General features: G+C 31.3%; 1 protein-coding gene across 1 annotated transcript; it reads left to right on the top strand.

The window, feature by feature from the left end:
* Positions 1-4,345: 4,345 nt before the first annotated feature.
* Positions 4,346-17,084, top strand: LOC126835270 (short stature homeobox protein 2-like). Its single transcript, XM_050567745.1, has 5 exons — positions 4,346-4,766; positions 12,431-12,666; positions 13,147-13,204; positions 15,694-15,848; positions 16,488-17,084. The coding sequence occupies exons 1-5, from the start codon at positions 4,565-4,567 to the stop codon at positions 16,677-16,679; spliced, it is 843 nt and encodes a 280-aa protein (XP_050423702.1). The 5' UTR covers positions 4,346-4,564; the 3' UTR covers positions 16,680-17,084.
* Positions 17,085-21,887: the final 4,803 nt, after the last annotated feature.

The raw sequence follows: 21,887 nt of genomic DNA, 5'->3' as shown, positions 1-21,887 counted from the left end.
CGGTTATAATATATGCGCGAGACGTAAACCCTGGGCGGGGTGCAGCGGGTGGATCTGGGAGGCGTCTTATACTTAGGCGGCGTAATTAAAACTGAGCGGCCTACCGAGAGCATTAATATGGGACGGGCGGGAGCCGCTTTTACATTTCTCTCTCACTCGCTCTCCGGAGCTCACTCACTCATTCTGTCTTGCCGGGTATTAGGGGGTCCCTTTTATGAGGAAATCGGCATGCCATTGGGTAGGGGTAACACACCGTAGTACCACTCTGTCATATTTAGTGAGCGCATTGATTAAGCAATCTATACGCAAACTGCTGGTGGTTTAATTAATTAAATTTTATCGAGTCAAGAAGTGCTAAAATGCACTTTGGCCTGGACGTTATACTATCTATATAATGACCATATATTTATATGTATATGTATGTATGTTCAGTGCATATTTTACACACACACCTACCGGGTTATGCAAACAGTCGACTATGTGAAACAAAGTTATAATAATAACAGTTAGTTTAGGGACCGGAATTTCATGCTCTAACAACGACTGAAAGATGCATTTATGTGCTAGAAATGATTTAATCAATTATGACACAGATGCGCTTCAGTATTAGGTATTTAATTTTCTTTTATTATTATTTGTTTTTTGCATGTTTTAGTGAAAATATGTTATATTAGTACACAATTATTTATAAATTATAACATTGTCACATTAGAAATCACAAATAAAACATCTTATACAAACAAAATAATTGTTAACTTTCTTTTTCGTCTAACAATATATTAATTTATTTTATAACTAGATTTATAATTCTATTTTTTCATAAACAATTTTTCTCTTTTTTTGTTGGTTGCTAACAAGACATTTTTATAATATGTTACACAAATCGAAAATATAAAGAAAAAAATGCGTAAAAATTGGAAACGAAATTCTATGTATTTATAATTATAATTATTCAATTATACCTACATTTCAGTACGAATAATAAAACTGAAATAAATCATTTAGAGTTTATAGTGTAGGTAGCTAATTCAAATTTAAAACTCGCCTAGTTATTTTCCCTGCCATTAAGTAAAAATACGTAAATGCATGAACTTTCGGGCCCTGGATATAACTGAGTAAGCTGCACACAACGATAATTATTTTGAGTAATATTTCATTTAAAAAACTATTACATTTACTTTTTTTTATAATAAAACTGTCACAATATTTTCACATCATGTTTGCTCAAGAAATTAAAAATTATACATGAACTATTTTCTAAATATCATACAAATAAATAATAATATTACATCCATAGTATTTTCCCATCAAATAAACGCAAAAATTGTAAATGTGTATTTATTTTTAAAATGCTGCTTTTGTATTATTTATCTTAGCTTTTTAATGTACTTACCCTAATACCTATTTAATGTTATACATATATTTTTACACAAAATAATTGTGACACCTAAGTCGATTTTTAATTTAATTACTATTTTTAACCATTAAATAAACAGTGCGTGATTTTAATTTTTTTTTAAAGTTGAACGATCACCTTGAAGTATGTAAATTCTATAATTGTATTATACTCTAATTCAAAAATAATTTTCAAATATTTCTTCATTTATTAGTTGTAGGTTATCTGTGACCTATATTTTTAATTTTCTACTTTATATTGAACAAGTATTCGCAATAGTATTTATGATGTTAAAAGTTTACCAAAAAAATAAAAATAAATTAACACATAAGAAATAGTAAATGATGGATTCTTACTCTTTGTTAATGCAACCGGTAAAAATATGCTCAATACAATTTGCATGTTGTTTGTTATTACAAGTATGTATGTTTACTATGAGTCGTGAGTTTTGTGTATTTTGAGAATTTTATTACAAATATTTAACAGTATTTCACATATTTGCAAGTACATTCATTCGTGACTGGGTAAACAGTCATTTCATATGAGTCGCATAGTTTCGGATCAACTGATGGCTTTATTTGACTTTCAATCGTTATTCTATAACTAATACCATACTAAACGCGCTTAATAAATTTAACAGGCCGGTCTATTTAACGATGTCGGAATATATTACATAGTTAGTATGTTGATCGAATCATTAGTTTTTAAAAACGATGTAATTTATAAGCACATTTTTGATCAATTTGTTTAAACGAAAAATATTGGTGTTTTAGAAAAAACGGTAATAGCATACACAAGCATAACCATAACGTAGCCAAAAACCTATAAATTAACCTCACTTTTACTATTGCGAAGTTTATAAATGCATAATATTGTAAAGTTTATAAATATTACCTCATCAATATATACCGGGTGATTATTTTAACGCCCTACACCAGTTTTCTCTTAAAATAGTTGATAACTTTTAGTTTTTCTTTTTGAAAACATTTTTGTTTATGCTTTATTACAATATTTAAATTTTTATCTATTTTAGTATTTTCTAAAGCTTTATCAACTTTTGAAACTTAAATGATAACCTATATAATATTCTATTAACTTTTAAAATTAAAAATGATTTTCTGAACATTTTTACTGGTCGGGATAACCAGTTTTGAATAAATAGTTTTAAAGTTATTAAAATTTTTAATTTAGAACAGGACGAAGGCTGGTGAGTAGAGTTATATTCTGAACTGCGCGCGTTTCTCAACCACACTCCTAAATTTTAAATAGCTTGAATAATAATTATTCAAAACTGGTTATCGACCAGTTAATTTTTTCATTAAATTATTCTTAATTAAAAAAATTAAATTAAACATATAAGTTACCATTTAAGTCTCAAAAGTTGATAAACCTCTAGCAAGTAATAAACAAGGTACAAATTTGAATATTTTCTAATAATGTACTATAACATAAATAAAATATTTTCAAAATGAAATACTACAAAATTTTAATTATTTTAACAGTAAACTAGTGTAGGGCGTTAAAAGAATCACCCGGTATTTATATTAATAAAAAGGAACTCCGTTTGTCGCTATACTCTCGATTTTTTCTGCAACCACTGCCACCCACTCGTGTAGTAACAACCCACTAGTTGTGTGAACGTTTAGCCCATTTATAATTTGAGAGTTTAGTCGGGGTGGGTGTAGGTGGTGTGTGAGCATGAGCGTTTTGAGTGGTCAAAGTAGCTCTTTCGTACCAACGGCGTTTAAATGATGAGAAAGTAATTATTTGTAGTAAAATAATAAACAAAACAATAAACGTGGTCGGGTCTGGTTTGAAATTATTTTACTATACCTACTCAGTACTCGTACTACTATTATTATAATCCAAATTTCTACTTTTTCCCGGCCAGCCGCGGGAATACAAAACTATATGGCTTGCAATACTACGTCAATTTAGTTTAAGCTAGTAATAAAAAGTAAGAACTTAACATTCTTGTACAAGTGGAAAAGTGAAATGCGAATAGATAAATTTTAAAAAAACCTTCTAGAATCTTCTTGGCATAACTTTGCGATCGTATGGGTCTTCGCCCCCGCCACCGAGATTTTTGCCTATGCAATCTAGTTGTTGAATATGAACTTAATTGTTGGGGTCTTTGCTTAACGTTGTACGTTATTATTTCAGATTTTTTATTAAAACTTATTTTTGTTGCGATATTAAAAATCGCTTATGTTATCGAAACGCCAATTGACAATATTAGATTATAACTAATTTATTATTTGAATTATATTTCTTACTCAAATAAAACGAGGAGGAAACGTGAAAAAGGTTGGTAAGATTTGAATAGACAAATATATGTTATTTCAATCTGGCAGACGCCTATTTGCGGTGTAGCAGTTGTCGAAACGGCAATATCGAAATTGAACAATCCTATCCCGGTATATATCAATCACCCTCAATGCGAACCTCATGGGACCACCGCCGCTTCCGCCGTCGTCTCGGTACCGCTTTGAAGTCTCAGGAAGCCTTTAGCGAAGGTGTTCGTGGTTCAGGGGCGGCGGCGGCGACAATTCGTGGCGTAGGTACATAAGATTCCGGCGCGACGGTCTGTGGCGGCTGGAGGTGGTGGTTGTAAAAACAGTGACAAATTCATTGTGCCCAACCGGCGGACCCGAGATCATTTGTCGATAATGAATTGGACCCCTCCGTTGTGCATCGCACTTAATAAATAAAACCACTGGGGCGGGCGCCGCCCATACGCCCAATGGCCGCGCGTTAAATTGTTCTGCCCCCCTGCCGAGCGAACAACCTCGGCCACCCCTCGCGCATTCGTCACCCCGGCAACCGCGGTTAAAGGGCCGTACCGTGTTTACATAGGGAAATCTCTCTTACCGTTTTAAATCGCACACTGGATCGCGCCAACACACACACACAAAACCCGCGCACATTATATTCCGATTGAGTGTCAATAACAACGCCGTCGCGGTGCACCCGTTTACCCGGAGCACGGTGCTCAATCGACATGTAATCGCGCGGTAACGCGTTATCGTTATAAGGCCGTAGTACCCCGCATGGACCAGTTGGCGAGGTTTGCCGAGTTGTCGCCCGTCGCTGTCGTCCGATACGCTTTGCACCTGTTTACCGCTGTCGTCACCTACACGTATTCGTGCGGCCGCCGGCTCGCTGACCATGGACTCGCGAGCGTCATCTCTGTCCCCAGTGATCGACCCAGACGACTCGAGATCACCTCCCGGAACGCCGCCGCCGGTTCAGGCGTTATTGGATCACGACAAATGCTCTCAAAGCGACCATCGCGTAGCGTCCAGCGCGACTCCGGCAAGCTCGCCTTTGCCTGAAGATCGTCACCGGGTCCTTATATCTGCTATTACAGGTAGAATATTATAAATCAAATACGTATACAGTATCTACAAAATTCCATGCAACTGTATTGATACAATGGTATAGTATGCTGTATGTGCACCGTTTATAGTCTTGTAAAAAGCTTGCGTCTACTCTAGCCTATACTTAGCAATTCACCTATACCACGTGTTAAAAATCATAAAACATTTTTTTCTAGTTCTTTTATTTTTTATTATAAATTGTTATTTAATTTATTATTTTGAGCATACATATTAACGATTATTTGGGAAATTATGGATTTATTGATTAATTTAAATCATCTGCAAATGATTATAAATCTTGTGGAGTTGGAACTCGAAGGGTATGAAAAACGACGATTTCACCCCACTGAAAATGCATTGGACGGTAATTATTGTTAATTTAAATAAATATATAGAACTATTTTAGTGTAAAACAAACTAACTCATGATATGTTATTAAGATTTAAACGATTGTCAGTTTATTACTAAGTTTAGACTACCTAAACAGAACGTCCGAGATCTTATACATGAACTAATAACTCCCTTTATCTACTATCCTACTAGACGCTCTGCTATTAGTATCGACCGAAAGGTATTTTGAAATACGATTTGCGAAGCCCAGTGCAAATTATAAACGCGAGGCCTAAGATCGAAATTCGAACCACCGTATTTTATTCATATATAAGTATAATATTTTAGGATTGTATTGTTAATAAAAAACATTTTTTTTAAATTTGTATTATACTAATTTACATAACTGTAAATTGTTTATTATTATTAAATTATTAGTACATATTAACATACATATATGATATAGCCCGAGTCCATAGGTTATTGTATGAAAAATAAAAATAAAAATAAAATGAAGAAAATTATAACTTATAACACATAGCGTATACGGTATATTATATGTACATATATTATGTATATTTATTAATATATATATATATATATATATATATACAGGGTGTCCCACAAAGATAAGACAAATAAAATAACTTTTGTTCTAGTGAATATTTTAGAGATTCACCACGTTTTTTATTGCACTTAACTATTTTACTTTGTTAATTATTTTTTTGTTACATTTTTTTTTTCAAGACAATCATTTCATTAAGAATAATATTTAAAAAAGAATTTGAAAAAAAAATTTGTATTTTTACTCATCTATTAAAAAGTTATATGAATTTGAAAATTTTACTCAACGTTTAAAGGCGGTATCACAGCTACGTCGTCTGTCGTGTCGTGTGCCTTATATCATCTTCTGATTGGCCGTTGTAATCACGGTATCAGCAACGCATTTTAATTAGTTTTATAACAATATTCATTCATACACTAACCGTTCGTTTATATTTAATATAGATTTTAGTCTTTAGTATTTAGTCTTGTTCTATTTAAAAATTGAGTAGATTGCTCTCGATCAAACCGGGTGTCAAGTAAAGTGGTATAAAACCAACAGCCCCCGACGATACATTAACTAATGTTTAATTTCCGGGTTAAATTGTCTTTTATTTGTTACCATAGCTCGGACGTTATTGACTAAAATATTTTTAAATTTCAAATCAACATATGTTGATAATATTTTATAACGATTTTTTATCATATCTATTTTAATTTAAGTCAATGTTGATGAAGTACATCATGATCTTCAGTATTTTATTCCAAATTTTATGTTATACGGTATATTAATTGATACTTAGAACTAATTTTATGTAATACCCACAAAATAATTTAGTTACCAAAATATTATATTTAACACGTATATATCCACATGTTACTATGTAGACTATAGTCCTAAACAATAAGAAATTGTATTAATACAATATTAAGTTATATCTATTAGAGTTACTCATTTCAAAACTGTAGTCTATAAGTCCCCAAATGTTATCCATGGTGATAAAAAGTTTAAACAAAATAATTACCTAAATTTCAAAGCACGAATTATGATACTTAATATCTTAGTTTGTGTTTCAAATTTTATACAACACAAAACCACAGAGAACTTGAATCGTTGTTCGTCAGTATTTTAGTGAACGATTTTTTAGATCTTCTTAAAAAGAAATTTAAAGTTGTCAAACTTAGAAATAAGATAGTAAAAATAAGAAATGTTAGTTTATCTTAATAAATGTATTTTTATTGATATCTGTTTATAGGTCTTCAATGACCAATATCTGTCTTGTTTTAAGTAACCGGTAACGTTTACTTTTAGATTTTATGCAGCAAGATAAATTATTTATGCTCTACACAATCATTTGTACAAAGCAATATGGACATAAAAAACGTTAAACATTTATAACGCTATTCGTTTTTGTTAGTAGACAGGGTTGTTGTGTACAAACGGTTTTAATTCTCTTCATCATACATTTGTGGGTCATTTCGCCAAAAGTGTTATATTTGCGTCTATGGCATATCACTAGTCATTATCATTATTTTTTGGCTTGTCTCAAAAATTGGCCATTTAGGGTATTTAAAGGTCAACAAAATTTGTCTCTCGAAATCATTTACATGTTTCAGTATCAAAGGTAAAAATAATTTAATAGCCATTTCCTCATACCCCGGCTTGTGCTATGGTTAAATCAGTCATAAACATGACCTTTTAAAATCCGCTACTGAAACGGTGATAAGTTGCTTAAAAAAATGTCATTGGAATTGTATAGCAGAACTGTTTGCTACAGGATGATTTTTAGAGAAGTACCATCCAATCAACAGTAAACTACGGATATCACATTTTAAGTGTATCCTAACATTACCTCACTTCCCAATCAAGTTTTGAATTTGTCTCCAGGGTAGGGATGGTTTAAGGAATATGTTTTTAAGGAGTCTGCAACCTATCAATTCTATCTATTCTATATTGAAAGTAACCACTTTTCACAAAATGATCTTTACATTTTACAGGTAGTACTAGCATATCTTGGGATATGCATTTTGTGATTAGATATTTATAAAAATACACATGTCTTTGTGCAGTGTGCGTAAAGTTTAGTGTGTAATCCCTGTGTATTGTGTAATGCTATAAAACCATTTTTCACATTTATTTGATATATTAAACCTAACCTTACCTTACCTTATTATATTATCACAGTGTTGACCTACAATAGTGAGCCAGTTTTGGTTTATTCCTCTGACAAGAATCAAATAATGTTATGAAAGCTATGGCGTCTTTTTACAATTTTTGTAATTACTACTCAGCAATTTTGGGTTGCGCACTCTGCTTATTGTCTGTATAGGAGACGGGTAATTGAATAGGTGTAAAATATCTACTAAACATACGAAATAAGTGCATTCTTAAAACAAGAAAAAAGAAGGAAAAAGCAACGCAATAATGTGGATTGGGGTTGTTTAAAAAAAAAAAGACAGAACAATCGTGCCACGTCGTAGGTACATATATATAAATAAAAGTTGTTTGGCGGCGTAGGTGATTGAGTGCATGGCGTCCACCAAATTTCATTAGAGCTTTGTAGTTTTTGCAGTGAGCAAAAATACCAAATTGGATTTTTTGCCGCTCTCCCCTCCTGTTCTGTGTTTGCCGCTAGGTTTTATTCGTTTTATTAATTCGAAGTCGGTTACAACGCCGGATTTATTTTGCTTTTTTTTTGTTTGTTTGTTTGTTATTTTTTAGCGTACAAACATACACTGCAAAACAAACCGACCTCGTGAGGGTTAGGTGAAATCATTATCATTACACACCTGCGCGCGTTGTAAATAATTGCATTACAGGTATGAACTTTTTAACGAGACCATTACAAAATGTGATATAATAATTATGTCATGTGTCATGGACGCACGATGATTAGTCAGTGACTGCAATGGTTTTTGTGGGTATACCTATTTACCTGACCGACATTGCGGCCACCACTCGTATTCGCCTTTGGGGAATTAAATGACTCAATCTACTCGCCATAAAAAAAATTGGTTAAAAATCTCACATTTAACCGAATTAAGAGAGATTTGATGACTACTAAAAACGACCATTTCGAATATTAGATAAGTATTCAAAAAATATATCCGAATAAAAAAAATTAATTTTTCAAATAAAAATGTATTAATTAAAAAAAAAAAAAAATATATATATTTTTTTTTAAGAATGATAGCATATAAAATAGGCAAAGTCGGTACAGATCTAAAAGTTATTGAATCTAATATTAGACTGACTAGTTTAGCTCATCGTCGATTTATTGCAGATGTTTGTTGGATTCATGGTCTAATTAATAATACTATAGACTGTCCTGAAATATTAAATATTGTTTCTCTTAATGCTTCTTCCTTTTCCTTACGCTCAAACCAACTATTTCATATATCCTCCTACAAACAGAACTATAGTTATTATTCTCCGGTAAATCGCATGTTAATGGGTTCTAATAAAGCAATACATGATCACAACTTGGATTTATTTACGATTCCTTTAGCCAGGTTAAAAATGATTCTTAATAATGTCGTTTAAATATTTTTGTATAATTTTTTAATTAGTGTTATTGTAATGATTTATAACTAATTTAAAAAAAATATTATCCTGTACTCTATTGCCCCATGGGCATAAACTATTTTTTATAGTTAAATAAATAAATAAATATAAATATATATATATATTATTTGATTACAAAAGTGTTATTTTAATAATCACCTTTAGATACGATTGAATTAAATAATGATCAACTTTGCTGGTAAGGTGTTAATTGTTGGTAAGACAGTTTTTTAAAACAAATAACTCATAATTAAATATAATAATAGTAAAATTAATGACGGTAAACCGTTTCTCAATTATTTTATTATATTATAACTTCTACTACTTTTATCATTAAAGTATGTGTGACAAATAAAACGTTTTTCTAAACGAAATTCCTAAAATATAAGACAATTAGACAGTAAGTGAAAATTATTATATTTCATTAATATAAAAAAGGTTTGTCGAGTGTTCGTAATATCATTGAGTATATATTGTACAATATTTATATACATATATATACTCAATGGTAATATTAAAAAAACAATAAAGTGTAAATTGACAGTAGTCGTGTCTCCTGATCACATCTCGGGTACACAAATAAGTATGTGTTAAGAAATAACCATAATAATTTTCTCACTTGATTTGAATAAAAAATGAAAAAGCGACCATTAATATTTATTTATAGTAACTATTTATAGCATTTTCAATGAACGCGAAAGAACGGTAAACCTACTGTTTAGGTAACTAATTAATACACGTTTGAAAGGTGTAAACGAACACAAGCGCTATTTAATGCACTGGGAAATCGTTTTCTCTTCAGCTATCTGTCTTTTTCTTACTCTGGTTCCCTGCCTCTTCACCATCTCTCCGTCTGAAGTCCGTTTATATCTATATTCTTCTCTTAATTAAAGTAATGGGATTAGACTAATCCAGGACATGGAGAGGGCACGACGAGGACGGAGGAAAAATAAAACGTCTTAAAGCCTTAACTGAGGGGCGGGACTTGGTAACTACACCCCAGAGTACTTCAGGGCAGCAGACTTAAATTAATTGCCCCGTAACTCCAGCAAAGCGTCTCATCGTCGTAATTTTATTTCATAATAAAAATCGTATTCTTGTAAGAAGGATTTACACCATAATATCTTCCCTTTCCGCATACTTTTTTTCATCTTTTTTTCAGTTTTACTAATTCAATTTACTTCAATAAAACAACGAGCAACGCTCTCCTCTTCGCCATAAGAGCGAACGCCTTTTTTAAACCTGTTTGTATTTATATAAACAAAATAAATTTTACTTTTGTTTATTAAACCTACAAGATCTGCTGATAATTAAATTTAAAAAAGTTACAGATAATGATATTATATTAACTGTACTATATATTTTACTGTAGTTTTTCGTTTGTTGCAGGTTTCCCAGGACGATATAATTTTTAATGTTAACCTACTAGTAAATATAAACCAAAAAGTATTACGTAATTTGTACTTTGATAAAACTAATAAGCGACAAATTAATTAACAGACAAATAAAAACATAGTATTATTGAATAAATTACACAACATATTTTAATGGTGCTTTGTACAGCAAGATTAATGTCAATAGAATAACGTTATATTAAAAAAATAAACACAATTCAGTGTTTGTGTTCTCTCCCTATGTAAATGATCCTGTTATGTGTGTAAACAGTAAATATTTTAAGAACAAAGACAAAGAAGACCAAAAACATAAACATAAGGGTTTACCAAAAAAATTCTTACATGTGCGCGTTATCTGTACTAACTTTGATCAATAAAAAATAAATAAATAATCTTTTATAGGTGAGCTCAGACTTTTCGCTTCAATGCGAAGCTGAGAAGGTAATCATTTTCATCTAACTACTATTACTTTTAAATATTTATCCACACATGACACATTTGTCGTTTATTGTAAATAAATAATTGTTAGTGTTTTTAGTCATAGTATTCTATTTTCGCGCCTGTAAGTTGTTGTATTTAATGTACACGCTCGGAATGCAATCGTTTAGATAGGCGTGTCTCAAATTAAATAATTGTTAGAGCTATACGAGTAGCTACAAATCAGGGTAAAAAAAATAGGGATGATGAGATACCCGGAGAGAAGATGAATAATGAAATAAAGAAAGCGATTAAGCTAAGCTTTTTAATAGCATTTAATAGCTTCTGCGCGCTCGTGTTTAATTTGCCAAATGGTATTAAACGCACATATCCAAATTAATTTTATTTCCACTTCACTCAGACGACCCTTCGAAAGCAGGTACTTAAAGCCTTAATCTCCTGAAAAATCGCAATGATAGTGACAATCAATTAAAATATTTATTTGCGTATATACAGTTGTCGTTGCTAAACTACAAGACATTTAATGAAAGACTATCTAGAGAAAATACATTTAATTCGTTAAGCCGAGTATGTAATCGAAAATAACTTCCCTTTTATTGGAAGTATTTTTATTTTTTAGATTAGAGTAATAATAAATAATAATCCAAATCAACATGAAATCATTATGTTTTATAAATTATATGCTTACGACTAATTAAAAACAAACAAAATATTTCAATTTATTCGATTATAACTATTATTAGTATTTGATATAATAATTTAATGAGTAAAAATCCATTTTAATTTTCAATATACTTTGTTGATTAGGTTGACAAGCGCTAGTCAGTTTCAGGTTCTAATTTCCATAACATTCTACTTACAAAAATAATGTTATTCCTCTTTAAAAAAAAAATGTCTTACTTATATTAATAAAATATTCACTAGGGTAAGGTATAACTTCTATATGCCATAAATATTAAAATAATATTATCATGTATTAATTTAAAAATGGATTAAAATACTTAAAATATATTTGGTTTCAATAATAAGGATAAGGGGTCTAGCCACAGTCAATTAGCTGCGCCATAAAAGTGAAACCTACATCTAAATTTGATACGTCCAATTAAAAAAACAACTAAAAATATAGTATTTTTGCCGGGCTATTGATTTTATGTAATTATATTTTAACAATACAAATGTTTCCCAAGTATTTGAATACTCCAAGAGTAGAATTTATAAATATTGCATAATGTGTCATTCATTATTATCGTTATTATTGGATTAAACATTTCAATGTTTTCTATGATCTTGTATTTTTATGAATACAACAATATTTCCTTAGATGTGTTTCGTTATGTATAGGTATATTATATTTTAGTAAATTGGTACATAATTTTAATTACAGATTTAAAAAAGTCCAAAGATGATATTACTGATGATTATCGTCAAAGTTTTGACGAATCGAAACTTAACAATAACAAACATCCCGGATCGTCCAATAAACAGCGACGTAGTCGAACTAATTTCACACTAGAACAGCTCAACGAACTAGAAAGGCTTTTTGACGAAACGCATTATCCTGATGCGTTTATGAGAGAAGAACTTAGTCAACGGCTTGGTCTAAGTGAAGCTAGGGTACAAGTAAGTCAGTATTACTTACACAATATTAAATATAAGTAGACTATCGTAAGCTATTAGACTAATTATTATTGGATAAATCCCGGTTAACTGTCGAGTAATTTGTTGTATAAAGATTGAAGGCCATTCAGTAGATAATAAATTGACATTGACAATAACATATTAAACCTTCAAAAAGCTTCAAATAACTACTAACATTATTATAATTACTGCTAAATGACAGTTGGTTTGTTGCCACTTGATCCCGGATGGGAGTCTTAATGCACGTGTCTAACATGTACAACCCCAAACCAACCAAAATACCAATGGCCAGCAAGTCAATAGCTATGATTGCCGAGGCTATACAATTTAATTAAAATCATTAGTTAAATGACAAATGAAATTGACGTTTTTAATTTTAAAAATTATTTCAACCCGTTAATTGAATTGTACTTATTTAGTACATTTAACTAACCCTTACTATGATTTTTTTTTTTTACTTAGGTATGGTTTCAAAACCGACGAGCCAAATGTAGAAAACACGAAAGCCAAATGCACAAAGGTAAAGTCATCATATTATACTCTATTTTGATATTTTAAATTATATTTAGTACATACTTGTTTTATGGATCCGCAGATAATGAGCAAAAAAACTATTAGGTTGTAGTCAGAGCTACAACCGCTCATATTTACGTTAATAAGTCTTGCTGTACTTTCTGGAATTATCCAAAAATTGAAAAAAAAAACGCAAATAATCAATCCAATAGTTTTTAGACTTAAGTAGAGGTAAATAAAAACCATCCTTTCACCTTTGCGCCATCCTCTCCCATACCTCAATGGCCCAATGACTCGTGTAGCGCAATTTGTACATTTGAGACCTCGAAACAATCTATCAAATGATACTGCAACCGTTTGTCTGAACGCTCAAGTTTTTATACATGGCACCAAATTTACTAACGTATTCACGTCAAAAAGTCTTTTACTTTCCTGCCATAAATATAATGCATTAATTATATTCACATTAAAACCCAATAATTACGTTACCAATAGGCGGACGATGGCTGAACCGGATTTTAATACTATTCACTATTTCACTATACAGGGTGGTATAATTAATGTTATATAATTAAAATGTTGTGTTTTTTTTTAAATGTGATTATTTGACAGTATTATAAAATTACTAAATATTTACCTTTTTTTAATATATTTCAAAGCGCTTTGAACTCTTTAAACTTAAACGGTTCCTCCATAAATATAAATTGAATTTACTATTCAAAAAAAGTATGATTTGCTAAAAATGTTGACTGAACGATAACCAATTTTCAATCATTTCTTCCAGCTATAATAATTGCTGTAGACGCATGATCTCTGCCGCCCCAATTTATTCCGTCTTATAATTATCATTATAATTAAAAGTTTATTCATGATTATATTCTAAAAATCGGATACTCGTTTTTATAAATGTTCACACATAGTAGTTAAACAATACTCACGTGACCTTTATATTATTTATTACCCGTTTGCGTTTTTTTTTTGAAATTCGTTAAGTTTAACTACGGGCACAGGAAAAAAAAATTAAAAAACAAAACAAAGCACCCGCGCGTCGCATTGGTAATAAATCGTACTTATCAACGGGTAGGAGCGGCGGTGGTGTCGACGGGGGGGTGGGGGTGGCAAGAACTATAATTTCGTTTTAATGTCAAGGGGCAGTACACAATAATCATATACAAACGCGATTAACGTACCGCAACACATTTTATGCTCGATCATTAATAACAACAATAATATAATTCGGAGCCCAAAAAACAACGAGCGGTATATTACTACTACGCGGATTGCGCAAGGCCGAGACGGCGGGGACGGCGGGGACGGGTAATGTGAAAAAGGGATGCGCAACACACACACACATATATTTGTACAAAGGCCGAGGGAGTGGAAACAATTGGCACCGAAATATAGGAGTGAATCATTCGCGTTCCAATTGTGTCCGTATGTGTGTAATTGAATAAAAACATCTCCCGTCATCGTCGGTTTGCACTGCCCTCGGGCGTGGGGCGAGAGAGGCCTTCGGAGGTTACCGTTTAGACTGCTCTAATCGCTCACTGGGGTGCAATCGGGTGACAATCACTTGCATACACACATACACACACGCAACACTTAACTTGATTAAGCAACGAACGGATATGGTTTATTTGTAATCCCTCTGATCTGCCCGACCGGCTTTCCTCCACGCTTTCTCCGCCGTCTTCTTCTCTCGTGCTACTTTTTATTACACCCACACACACACACACATAATATATATATATATATATATTTATAGCAGTCGGTAAAGTACTCTTCGACTGGCCTGTCGGTCTTGAATTTTCTACGTTGTTACTTGTTAGACCATTTGTTTTTTCAACGAGGCGAACGATCGTTTACTAATCATTGCAATAACACGCAGCAAAAATATGAAAGATGGAGATTTGTGGGTTTCATACCTGTGAACACCCTGTATACAATAGTGTATGTGTGTCATATCTTATATGGTCTCCTTAGTTTATACGTCTACATAGACATTATATTACTACGAGCTTATATTTCTCGTACTGTCTGTAAACCTGTGACCTAACCCCTAATATGCTCCGTCACCACTTTGTTCTAAGCCCACTGTTATGTTTTTCCTTTTTTTTTTAATGTTATTGTGTAATACGATTTTTTATAAGAATCATATAGTTCAACTGTTCAAACAAAAAATTATCAATTATATTATAAAATAATAATATAAAAAATAACATTTACAATGTGCTGCCCTATTTACATACAACATTTTACAAACCCTAGTATGCACATAATGCCTTTGATTGTATTATACTTTACAATTTTACTTCTGTTTATTTAGGTATTGTTATTAATTTTTTGGCCTTATACGTTTTAAATATATTATCTAAAATAATACTTAATCGAATTAAAATATCATAATACTTTATACAAAGCAATAAGTTGTTGGCAGTGATTATTCCGACCCCCTTTCTATATTTTTCTTTTAAATTATCTGTACGATCTTTTCAGGTCTAATGATGCAGCAAAATGTCTCCACGCCTTTGGAACCTTGTCGGGTTGCTCCTTACGTGAACGTACCCAGACTGCCACAGCTACAGTTTAGCACAACGGCCGCAGCCGCATTTTCTGCATTCGATCCGGCCATTTTGAATGCAGCACAGCAGGTATTAATTCTTACAAAGTGCACACGTGGCAAAACTTTCTTTGATTGATCCTCAAATTTTGATTGAATTATAGGGTAAAAATTAATTATTTACTGTCTAGGAAATGTTAATATTGTTAATTATAGAATCAGGAATGCGTAATAAAATGAAAAATAATATATAAAAGACACTGGTTTGCAAGTATTAGGAAAAAATAGAGAGACTGTGCCAAGACGATTTTATTTTTTATTTTATTGGACGAAACAATAATGTAGGTAAAAACTGAAGGAAAATCTAATGGATGCTGATAAATCGAACGTTAGAGATACAGAGATGGGAAGTATGAAGGGAACAAATTAGATTGGCTAGCTCCCCTTGAGTAATATAAGGTTATGAATTATAAATAAAAAAAAAAAGTCTATAAGTATTACTGTTTATTTTGAGTAATAACAAAAAGTGGTGGCTACTATTAGTTATTGTCTCGTTTACGGCAGGTTAATTATTTTATGGTTTGGTCATTATTATTATTGTGTCTGTACTATTATTATTAATAAATCGAAAAAATTTAGATGGAAGATTTACATGATATTTAAAAATATAAATATATTGTTTTAAACAAATTTATTTTCAAGACATTAAAAAAAATTGTTTAAATTTCAGTTGCACTACGCGGTAACTATGGGACGAGGCGTTCTATGTCCTTCTCCATACCCATCTGGAGGACTAAGTCTAGCTACTCTAGCGGCGTTACATCAAGATAGACTGATAACCAAAAACTCTAGTATAGCAGACTTAAGGTTAAAAGCTAAAAAACACGCAGAAGCCATAAGCAGAGATCAAGAAATTATTTAATTACATTCATTGTAATTATAATTTATATTTTGTTTTGTATAATATACAGTGGCGTAAATAAGAGGGCTCAGAGAGTACAGTTGTACCCGGACCCAAACGTTTTAGGGACCCGAATACTAGTTTTTTTTTAATATACTTATATATATATTTATACGTATAGTATACATTTTTTACCCGCGGTTATTTTTGTACTCGGGCCCAAATTTTAAAGTTGCGCCACTGATATTATCAGTTGTTTACTTCAAAGTATCTTTTAAGTGAGTACTAGTATACTTAGTAGTTCACGTCTCTTTAATTTATAATATGGTAATCATATTATGTTCTTCGACCTACCTGTTCTTGATGTACATTAAAGTGAGCATGAGACTTAAAAATTAAGTGTACTAATCAAAATTTGTTTCTACTTTTCACTGTTTATTTCTGCAGATTGTAATTTTTATGAGCTTTAAGAATCTTTTTTTTTTTTTGTATTTTTAAATCTGTATACTCATTGTACTACTGTAATAATTGAAATAGTAATGTGTTAAAAGGGTTTTTGTACCGAAAATTCATATTATCATAATAATATGTTTTATTTAATTGCAATAATGGTAGTTAAAATGTTCAATTATGTTTAAAAAAAAAAAAAAAAAATAGGAAGTCTACACACTAAATATTTTTAAACATAAATGTGAACAAATTTAAGCATGAATAAATATTGAAATCTTCTTAACCTATAGCGATAAGAACAAAATTATATTATTTAATATGAATGGTATGTATACAGTATAACCCTGACAATGAAAAACCGTTCTAAGTAATCATCCCCATTAGGGCATTATCTAGTGCTTTAACAAAATCATACTTCGCAAAAATATTATCACATCATATTTCAAAGTACCGTTATAATTTGTAATGCGCCAAGTGTATAGATGAATATTGAATAGTCATTACTCATTGCTAGATGCATATATACTATGATTTATAAATTATAATAATAACTTTTACAATGTAGTATGTATAAAAATGCTAACTATCGGATTATTTGTATTATCGGTAATATCAATAAAAATTATTACAATTTTTTTTTTTTTTAATGTATAAAAAAAATATAAATATGAAAGGTTACATTTATGGTTACTATATATATTATATTATGTTATTAAGTTTAACTTATTCGTGTAGACTGTAGATCATATGGAATATTGTGTATGATTGTGTTTGTAATTACATTTTTATTGAATAAAAAAAAATCATAAATGCATAAATTGTAGGACGGATAGAAAATACAATTATGACGATTGCAGCGGTATGTTTCGTTTGACCGTGTGCGGTTCGGTTTGGTGTTAAAAAATGTAGGGTAAACCCGGCACGATGCAAAGTTAATGGCGTTTTAATTCAATCTGGGAATAGCAATTCAAAATGCGCCCGGGGATGTGGAGTTTGGACTCCCGCTGATATACACAACATACATACATAGTTATATACATATTATATCTTGAGCAGCCCTCCGGCCAGTGGTGATATATGGGCGGCGTGGGAATCCGCTCGTGCGCTTGTATATGTGTACGCGTTGGAATATTCAAAAAAGCCCAAACCCAGTTTGGATACCTCATAGAAATAACCACAAGTGTTATTATTTTATACAGAAAAATACTCGATTCGAATTCAAAAGTTTAAAGTTTGGCACGCAGTGATCACTGGTCGTACCTACACGGCGCGGCGTTTGTAAGCGCAACTAAACTAAAGAAAAGCGTGAGCCCCACTCAACAAAGTCCCTAATAAATTTATCAGATAATGTTTTATATTGTAAGTTCTTTTGTAATTTAAATTTAGTTTAATATTTGTGTGTGAAACATACATTTCAAAATACATAACTCAATGAATTTGGACTTTGTTGAATAGGGCCCACGCTTTTCTTTTTAGTAAAAAATTAAAGATATTTAACATTATTTAAAATTGTAGTTAATTTTCGGTTGTTTTCAAAGTAATTGACATTTTAAATAAAATATGCTCCAATTGATTGGTATATAATATTGTTCTTGTAATAAAATTATGTTTTACTTTTTAGTTCACTTTTTACTATTTTTTTTTTAGAAAAACATGTTTTTCTAAAAGTTTTTTTTAGAAACAGACGGACTACGCTGTTGTTATACAGCACAGTGGGTCGGGCCCAAAAAACTTCTAACCTTCCCAAGTTCACCACAATGGTAAATAACTATACAACTCTCCAAAGTAAAGATAAATCCTGATTTTTATCATTTTTTTATTCCCGTGATCAAATGCTTTTTATGCAAACTGTTTTTTTTTTTTTTTTATTGTCATACGCTTTTTTATTAAAACGACATAACACGTCTTTATCAATACAAATCATAAGAGGGGGGGTATATTTTATACCGAACACAGGTTCGAAGAAGTCACCTCCAGTTAAACATAAAGTTTACTTATTCTCTAAATCGACGATTTTGGACATTGTTTTACATAAAAGGCATTAATGTGTTGTAATTTGTAATTATGCTCTAATTTCTACACTTAACTAGTTAGTTCTACTATTGGAAGTGCGGTATGCGCCATGCGGTTGCCAGTTTTGATATACCTGTCATTCAATGACAAGACATTTTTCTGCATGCTCTGTAAAAGAAAGCCAAAGCAGTATAATAGTAATATAATATAGTACATTAGCTTTTATTCGGTCAGCCCAGTTATCATACACAAATTTTAAATATGATAAATAATTGATAAAGCATATTCCACTACAGATTAAGCGAGTGCAATCTGTTTAACACCGCCCATTAATTATAATACTGCTCAAACAGTAACATAGTGTAGCATCATTCAGCATTCTTATCGTCAGCACATCATGTTGATGGAATATTGTTACTCTTTTTTATTATTAGCATCATAACTACTGGCCAATGTCTCGGAAGCAGCAGAATCAACGTTAGGCAGAAAAAATTCGCAAGACTGATAGAGCTAAGGAGGCAAATCGTCGTCGTAGGTCATATCGTAGGCAACAAAACTTGATTGTTCCACCCCATATGAGGTTCAAGTGAAAAGACGAACGTTTATTAAAATCTTTACAAGAAATTAAAGAACTCATGAGAAAAGTAAGAGGTGGGCTTTTAATGGTAGAATAAAAAAGATTAAATCCCGAAGGCCATATAGACCGGCAAAAGGAAGCTTTGATTATGCTAAAGCAGCAGGACTTTCTGATAAGTCATAAACATCTCAATAAGGATGGGCTGTGGAAAGACCAATGAAAAAGATTTTACCCAAACCAATAGTTCAATTTAAGAAACGTGAGACAAAGAACGCAAGGTATGCCTGGAGCAGGCCTAGGAAACCCTTTCTTCGGTCCAATTAGACCCGGAGGATGGCACGCTAGACAAGGAGGAGGGTAAAATAGACCCGGAGGATATAGATCACAAGGAAGACCATGATCCCAAAGTTCATTTAGACCTGTTACAGGGTCAGGTGGTCCTCAAACTACATTAAGACCGGGAGCTGGTCCAACTAAATCACAAACTTTAATAGAATCTGCAATAGAAACTATAAAGCCGCTTAGGTCTATGAAAACAATGTGATTGTAATAGGCTATTTATTTAGGCTACTGAGTGACTCAGATAATCCACATAATGTAGAAATGAAGCTAATAGAAATAACTCGGTAAAAGAATAAAATTAATTATCACCGGATAAGATAAAAATGCAATAAAGACTGAGAATCAAATAAAATTTAGCTCAGTTGAAATCAATTTTATTCATTGAATAAAATCAATGAAAGTTTAAGCTCACAATGCTAATTTATATATATTGAAGTACTATGATAATTTATTGTATATCTAAAGCTTGATTGTTGTTGCATATGCTTGAATTGAACTTTGTAATTATTTTAACTGATATAATTGTCTTAAATTTGAATTGGCTAAATGTTCAGATAAACATAAATAGTCGATTAAAATATTATAAAATATGTTTTAACACCAACTATACTAAAATTTGAATATTAACATGTATGTGTTCAAACATTAATGACTATTTTTATGCGTATGTATAGTTCATTAACTATAACCTACACTCTGATTACATGTCACAATTTGATAAACAAAATTTAAAATAACTAGTGTCAGTCTTCAGTTTAAAATTAGACTAAATATAGTGTGGCCCAATAACATAACTTTTTTATAGGAAATCCAAAAAAATCCTCTTTTTTCCTTGTTTTAAGTAGACATTTCTCTCTTGCTTAGTTTTTAATACTACTTTTATATAGTTTTTATAGAAGATACAAATTTTAAGGCCCCCGCCTGGCGGCTACTGCAATATTGACTTTGATTTTCTAATACCATATTCATTATTTAAAAGAAACTTGGGTGTTTTAAACAATTTTGTATGTACTTGTTTTACTGTTAGGGTCTTTTTAAGACTAAAGAATATGTTTAATTTTCACATTTTAAATTAGGTAGCAAGAAACGTAAAAATATAATAATTTAGTTTTTATTTGATTAACATTTGATTGAAGAATTAGTTGAATGGTTTAGAGTTAACGCGATATTAACAGATTGAAAAAAATGCAAAAAAGTTTATGGTAATCCCCCAGGGGTTAACCATTCGCGTTTTACAATGTGTATAACTCCTTTTATTAAGCAGCTGAAGGATCAGCTACTCGGTTTTGCTGGGACGTTTCTTAGTTTGGACAGAGGATCGGAACGGCGAAAATAATAGGTGCGAGCGGACGCTCAGTATACTTAAAAGATTTTATTAAAATAAAATATGTTAAAATTTCTTTAACAAATAAACCTAATATTATAATATTACAGGATAGCCTCGCTGGCAAAGTCACAATACAATCAGTTAATAAAATAAAACATAAATAAAAACGTACATAAAATTACCTAACCGGCTCGCTAAACACAAAATAATAAATAATAATTACAACCGACTCGCTGTCGAGGTTTACTCACTGTAAAATATACATTGCCCGCTGCTGGCAGAAAACATATTATTAAAAAAACAGAGTGTAGTTTCGTACAAATTATTATCGGACGAGTTTCATATTATTGAACAGAGTTTGTATTGACACCAACAGCAGGTCATAGGGTGTCATTAGACAATTGGCACTGGGCACTAAAATTAAGTCAAGGAATAAAAAAACTCGTCTGAAACCACAAACATATAAAACATACTAGGTATAGCGAATGACCATACGAAAATTGTGTCAGTCCGTCATATT

This window comes from Adelges cooleyi, unplaced genomic scaffold, assembly GCF_023614345.1.
Source record: "Adelges cooleyi isolate 19-005CV unplaced genomic scaffold, UGA_ACOO_1.1 ACOO_flye_CR_arks_rails_tigmint_CR_PRNA_23, whole genome shotgun sequence".
NCBI lineage: Eukaryota > Metazoa > Arthropoda > Insecta > Hemiptera > Adelgidae > Adelges > Adelges cooleyi.
The sequence above is the reverse complement of the archived record's forward strand: the minus strand, read 5'-3'. Positions and strand labels throughout refer to the sequence as shown.